The 7,365-nt window shown below is 43.5% G+C and overlaps 1 protein-coding gene across 2 annotated transcripts in view; it reads right to left on the minus strand.

The window, feature by feature from the left end:
• Positions 1-5,598, minus strand: part of NCALD (neurocalcin delta) — an 8,355-nt gene extending 2,757 nt beyond the window's left edge. The window contains exon 1 of one of the 2 annotated variants that reach the window (XM_010006458.1): positions 5,190-5,598. In XM_010006458.1, coding sequence (XP_010004760.1) covers positions 5,190-5,567 — 378 coding nt within the window. In that variant the 5' untranslated portion in view covers positions 5,568-5,598. The remainder of the gene's footprint in view (positions 1-5,189) is intronic. The other variant, XM_010006459.1, reaches the window with a different exon arrangement.
• Positions 5,599-7,365: the final 1,767 nt, after the last annotated feature.

Raw genomic sequence — 7,365 nt, forward strand, 5'->3', positions numbered from 1 at the left:
AGGAATGCCCAAAGGCTCCCAAGAGAATTTGGAAGCCAGAGTATTGGTCAGAGCCTCAGTACAGGCAGGGATGCTGTCCACACAGAAGTGATCATCTGGTAACCAGGAGAACAGAATAAAGGATGAACATGCAAGCATATGAACATAGGGATGAGGGAGTTGGGGGAAAAAGGGAATAGGGCAAGGAAAAAAAAAAAAAAGGAGAGGGTGGGCAGGAGCAATTTACACCTTCCTCATCCTCATCAGCATGCAAGACTCACAGAGGTCAGAGCAGAGATGAGGCTTATAAATCTGCCAATGTTTAAGCATCTTAAACTGCCTGGCTTTTGTCTAGGGTAGGAAGAGAGGTGGAGGGGTCACTCCCTCACTCTGGGTGAGAGGATGGCAAAGCAGAGAATCTGTATTGAAAGTGTGGGAGGAATGCCCCGGGCTGGGAGTGCAGGCGTGTTTACTCTGATCACAATAACCATAGTAAGAACATGCAGATTTTTAGGACAAAAAAAAAAAAGGACTTCAAGATTACTTCATCCTACAGGGTCCTTTTCACAGAGGCATGTGAAGGGTATAACAGATGAGATATTCTAAGAAAGCCAGATGGGAATAACATAGTAAGCATTCCTTTCATGCTGAAAATGGTTACTCTGAGCAAATTCTTATGTCCTTACTCAAAAGTTCAGTGGGAAGTTTTCCCAAAGTATAAGCCAGCTAAAGCTGATTAAGAATCTTGAGACTTGCCCCATATTAATTCAGCACAGCTACACAAAGGTCTTTATTGCATGTTTGAAAGAGCAGGCTCTCAAAGGAAGCTGTTTTCATGCGATAATTACATGGAGCTGAGCTGTGTTAACCCTGGGCTGTAGCCTGGGACAGAAAGGCTGCAGGGCTTCACTCCACATGGAGTACAACTCCTTGGTCTCACAGCACTTGGGCTGAAAGCCATGGGTAGCAGTCAGAAGGAGAAGGCTTTGAGGTGGTTATGAGCAGCCACCTGAGTCAGGGCAGCCTTTGCAGGTGGACTTCCATGAGGAGTCTCCTTGCAGCTCCCCAGCATCCCTGAATGCCACCAAGAAATTTTGCCTCCAGAGCCCTGTGTGCATCACTGGAGTAAGCACAGGTTCTGGCTTCATCTGAACTGGCTGGTTCCCAGCAGAACTCTCCCCAGTGCTTTTCCAGCTTCCTGTGGATAAACAGTGATGGGTGATTTAGTGCAAATCTCACCCCAATACCCATTTGCACAGGTTTTGCTCCCAGCTGTTGGCTGCCACTGGTGCACTTGGGTCAGAAGCACTGGTGGGGGGAGGGCTGCACTTCCCTGCTATACCTGGTGAAGTGTCAAAGAGCTCCTCACGGTGATGGCAGCAATGACAGCACAAATTTTAAGGCACTCCTTTTTATTATCTTGAAATAAATGTTGACAGCTAAAATCTCATTAAGTGAATAATCGGCCTAAAAAAATTGCTTTCCTCTCAATCCCATGGGGATTTTTGACACTGTCTTTTCTGAGAGCTATATCAACTTCTGCTCCTTCCCCTATCACCTTCTGTTTCCTCCTGGCTCACAAATGAGCTAGCCCAACAAATGAAACACAAGTGCTCTCTTTGTATTAAACTGGAGGTGTTATTCTCACCCCTCAGCTCAGTATTCTTAAGATTCCTTAGGACTACACTGTTAAGAAAAATGTACTCTTAGAACAAGGTTTCCATCTCTTATTTGAACTCTTATTTTAAGAGACTCTTGCCAAATATGTCCCATTTAAGCAAGGGGAACAAACAAATCTTCTCACTGGTTCTCAGGTATTTTTGAGTGGACTGGGCTATTTAGATTATAGGTAAACATATGGGAGAAATGAAAAGCATTTCTAAGGCAGGACAACCTGAGAGCATCTGTGGCAAGGTTTGTCAAGACGGCAGGCTATGAAGCATCTTCCCACAGCACTTTCCAGGTGTGCTGTGCCTGGCAGGTGTAGCAGCAACCTGTGGCTCTTCGTGCATCAGTCTCTGCAAAGGTCTAGCCCACCACTGAAGTGAAGGTTATGGGATCCTCCAGACTGTGCAGCCAGCTCCACGTGGGTGGCTCGTGTGTCTCTGAGCAGTGCTTTTTGGAGACTAGGGTCATGGGCAGGTGTGGTAAGCACGTGGTAGGCTGTGTGCACAGGGTTAACAGCCTTTGGTAAAGGCAGCTTAAAGGAATGCAGGTGCTTTGCCCTCTAGCCCATCAGTCGCAGAGGAATAGGGATTCAAAAAGCTGTTGTGGCCCACTCATCAGCAGGACCAGGGAGGTGATCTTGCCCCTCTCCTCAGCCTTGGTGAGGCCACACCTTGAGCACTGTGTGCAGTTTTGGGCTCCACAGGATAGGAAGGACATTGAGGTGCTGGAGAGGATGCAGAGAAGGGCAACGAGGCTGATATGGTGTCTTGAGAGCCAGCCCTATGAGGACAGGCTGAGGGAGCTGGGGCTGTTCAGCCTGGAGGAGAGGAGGCTGAGGGGAGACCTCATTGCTCCCTACAGCTACCTGGGAGGAGGTTGTGGTGAGGTGGGTCTTGGCCTCTTCTCCCTAGTGACTAGTGATAGGACAAGAGGAAATGGGGTCAAGCTGCATCAGGGGAGGTTCAGATTGGATATTAGGAAAAATTTCTTCATAGAAAGAGGGGTGAGGCATTGGAACAGGCTGCCCAGGGAGGTGGTACAGGCACTGTCCCTGGAGGTGTTAAAAAAATGGGTAGACAAGATGTTTTGGGAGATGGTTTTGTGGTTAGGGGCTGTAGTGTGGATGGTTGGACTTGATGATCTTGAAGGTCTTTTCCAACCTTGATGATTCTGTGATTCTGTGATCTCCTTGGCAGCTGGCCAGTCACTAGAGCTCCCGTGGCACACAAGACATCTTAACCAGAAGCTCTGCTGTTCCAATGCTGCTGCTGCACCTCTATTACCACAAACACCTTCTTGCAATGCTGAGCAAGAGCACAATGCCTGCATTGCCAGCAGCAGGCTTAGATTAGGCCAGAGCATGAGAAAAGAAATGCAAGTAACCACCAACATAACAGCAAAAATCACTACAGAGATGGGACTTTCAAAGCACAAAGAAAATCAGACCGAAAAGGAAGAAAAGTGTGCCTTGCCCCTACATTATTTAAGACACAGTAACCCCACCTTAATAGGCACAGTATTTTTTTCTGAAACCAAGAGTTTTAGATCGATGGTGTTGCTTTTAGCATCCATTTTGATGTACTGTCTCATGCAATAATCCCCATGAAAACATAATAAATTCTGCTATATCAATATGCAAATATATGCTGGATAAGGGACTTGTAAATAGATTTCTCTGAGACATATATCAGAGATATAACAGAGTTCTGTTTTTCTCTATCAGAAAGATTGTGATGGCTGAGGGCCCCCAGGAAGACATGTGACACAGAATCCTGTCTTTCCATATTAAAAATTAATCATCTTTTGTAAATGAAAGTGATAGTTGTTAGCTGATTTTTTATCAGTCTAATCACTCCACATCAAAGGAACCTTTCAATAAAGCAAGAAAACGTGCTTATCTTCTCCAGCTTCACGTATCAGCTGAACACTGTTCTAGAGACTGTGCACTGGGAGGACCTGCAGGTGACCAGTGCAATACAGGGAGATCACTACCACAGGGTGAGATAGACAAGCACATTGCCTCATAGGAAGCTCCATCACAGGAAGGGGAGAAATGCTTTCATTTAATTTGACATAAACATTATTGCGGCATTGTTCACCATGTTTGTAAATCTCCTGGTCTTGAGGATTTGTGTTGCCCTTCAGCATGGAGGCCTTCCCAGGCTACTCAAGAGTAGCAAAGGGCCCTGCAGAGTCCTTGGAACCTCTTCTCCTCCTGAGCAGCAGTTGCTTGCTCAGGTTTGGCTCCTCGTGTTTGCTTTGCACTTTGTTAGCTCTTTTAGGACTGTCTTTGTTTTCTCATAAGGAGAAACACAGCTAGGAAAGCAATCGTTGATAGCCTGTTTACCCTGCCCAGGGGAGAGGAAGATTTGCAAGGAGTAGAGTACCTTCTAATGCAAATATTCCATGGGGTTTGTCACAGCATGGAGACAGGGTGGTCTCTGCATCCAAAACCCATCCTGCTCTTTAACTCAGACACAGGAAAGCAAAACAGAATAGGTGAAAGACAACACAGCAACCCTCTGTTTGCAGCTGTGCTTTGTATCTGGTCTTGCTGAAGCAGTGCAAGTGCTGGTGTTACCTGCTGTTCAGATGACATGAGAAGAGCCCTGGTAGAAGGATAAGGGCACCACGCATTAGCCTGATTACCCATACATGGTTTGTCATCACAGATTGTAATTTGTGTCCATTCCCTTCCCTTGACTTCCAGCACAAATATAAATCTGAACAATACAGTCAATAGTCAACATTACAAAATTTCCAGGGAAAGAAAGGATCTTGATAACAAGCTTTTTTTTCCCCAAGAGTGCTGCATTATACAGACTCAAGCTGTGTAAATATAACGCCACACAAAAATGTTCTAAAGCTTTCAGGAGAGTAATGTGCCTCAAGAGTAAAAACGTTAGAAGAAGCCAAAGTGAGGTGGCTGCACTGCAAGAAAATGCATCCAAAGAAGCTGTATATGGAATCATTGTCTACCCATATAAGATTTATCTATACTGGCAACTTAATATGAAGACAGCTAGTACGATACGAAGTATGTAGACCTTGCTGGACTTAGGTACACAGACATATTTTTAAACATGCAGGCTGGTTCTCCATAACAACATGATTTAAAAGTATATTTGTTTCTCATAATGGATGGAGCTGGCTTTCCCTAAAAGTTGATCTGAGCAGACCTAAGTTACCTACTTGGCCCAATGCAATTAATTGTAATTAATTGTCGGCGATTTCCCAGAGGACAGAATCACATTTATCAGAAGGCCAGTGGCTGTGGTCCTGCCCAACAGAGCTCCCAAAGCACAACTTCCCACTCAGAGTGTTGCTCAGGAAAAACTTGCAATGGGTATCAAATGCTGTAGCTTGAATTGTGACACAATCTTTGCCAAATTAAATAACATCTTATATGCAGTTATACAGAGAACCAAACACATAAACCCCCAAATGCTGCCAGAAATGTGAATTCATTGTCTCATTGCAACATTGCTTCATCATTTGCTTGGAAGGAGGGAGGCCGAGAGGTGCCTCGGAGCAGCACGTACCTGCACAATTTCCAGCATCTCTGACTTACTGATGTAGCCATTCCCATCGAGGTCATACATGCTGAATGCCCACTTCAGCTTCTGCTCCAGTTTACCTCTTGACGTTACACTCAAGGCTATGATGAATTCTCTGAAATCTATTGTTCCATCTCCGTTGGCGTCAAAAGTGCGGAAAACGTGTTCCGCAAACTTAGAAGCGTCCCCATAAGGGAAAAAGTTCCCATATATTTTTTTAAACTCCTCCATAGATAAATGTCCACTTGGGCAGTCTCTCAAGAAGCCCTTGTACCACTCCTGGATCTCATGTTCTGTAAAGTCTGTACTTTCTAGCAAATCTTGCATGACTTCAGGGCGTAGTTTGCTGTTTTGCTTTCCCATATTGGTTTCCAAATATTAACTGCAGAGGAAAATCAAACAAATATTAATTATCATTATTATTATTATTATTGATATTACTACTACCAGATAACTATTAGCTTGCAGGCTGTAGAAGAACAGTGTGCTAATCCTGCATTTTCCAATGACAGTTCACTCCTGGGAACCAACTGAAACTTTGGGCAGCATGCACTACAAGTATACTCTGAAAAAATTAACAAGCCTAATCTACATATTGGTTACACTGTCTTTTCACTGTCTCAAGAGCTATACTTACATTGAATTTATTGCTATCCTACTTTGCCTTTGAATGACAGCGTAGGCAGTGGATGTCACAAGGTGTAGCTGACCCACAGCTGTGTGTCCCAGCACACCCTCCATCCCAACTGACTCAAGGATCTGACTTGACTAAGATTATTCTTTTTTTTTTTTTTTTGTACCTCTGGTGGAAACCAGGTTTCTACAAAGGGCTGTGTTTACTTGGTCTTGCTCCAAAATGGGATCCACAGCATACACTGAAACCAGGAGATCCAAAGACCTTCTAGATAGATCTTTATAGCCTGAATAAAGAGAGCAACATAAAATTTTTTTTTTTTTTTTTTTTTTTGTACCTCTGGTGGAAACCAGGTTTCTACAAAGGGCTGTGTTTACTTGGTCTTGCTCCAAAATGGGATCCACAGCATACACTGAAACCAGGAGATCCAAAGACCTTCTAGATAGATCTTTATAGCCTGAATAAAGAGAGCAACCCAGAAGTTGTCTCTCTTGTTTGGCATGGACCAGTTCTCATTTTAGTTCAAAACTCAGATAAAATCTGAAAAGATTTTATCAATGGTGGATTCCCCCACCCCAAACTATTACTGTGTTATTTAATTCTCCTTGTAGCCAGAAATTTGATCTATTACTAAGTAGTAGTAATCTGGGTGGTCATAGTTCTTTGGAAAAAAACTTTAAAAAAAAGAGAGGAGAAAAAAAAGGGTACCCAGACAACAAAATTGGAAATGAATTTCCCTTAAATTAACCGCTAAGAAATATTATTGGATACGGCTTCAGTTAAATCACATTCATTATATTTTATTTAAGGCAAGTTGCTACTTATCACATTGTGCAGCAGATTTACTAACGACTGATGCCCTTTGGGTTTTAAGTTCTGGAGCCTGAGTGTGTTGGCTCCAAAAGGCAACATCATCAGTTTTACTGGAAGCTTAGCTGAATTCACCTGAATTGTGGGAGGTATTCTCTATTGACAGAAACCTGCCTGAGAATTTGTCACCTGAATGACAGTCACAACTAAAATCTGATGTATGGATAACTGAAGCAGAATTGCAAAGTAATTTATACAAGACTCCCACACTTGTCAGAACCGAGTCTCTGGGCCACAGAGATGGAATTATGAGCAATGGATGTCTGGAGTAGCTAATGAGCATTCAATAAAATGTCCCTTCTAGACCAAAGTAATACTTCTAAAAGATGAATAATACAGTATCATTACATGTCAGAAGCAGCTAGTGAGAAATGTACCACCATTTGAAGCTAATCTACTGCCTCTTCCATTTGGCACTGGGAAGAAGAAATTGAGGTTCCCTTAGGTCGGTGCTAATTGTTTCCTGTGGTTCCCCTTCTTCTCAAGGTGAATTCGAACTCCCAAGGCTGCTAGAGGACTGACCTCCTGAATATCCTGTGTTCTTGGACCAGAATAAACAAAAAGCTTTATTGTTCAAGGATAAAATGGTGGCATCCAGCCTAGATCTATCTCCACAAAATGGCTGTCGGTAACTACATGTCTGTTCCAAACTCTTTC

The sequence above is a fragment of the Chaetura pelagica genome, unplaced genomic scaffold, assembly GCF_000747805.2.
Source record: "Chaetura pelagica isolate M959 unplaced genomic scaffold, ChaPel_1.0 scaffold76, whole genome shotgun sequence".
Taxonomy (NCBI): Eukaryota; Metazoa; Chordata; class Aves; order Apodiformes; family Apodidae; genus Chaetura; species Chaetura pelagica.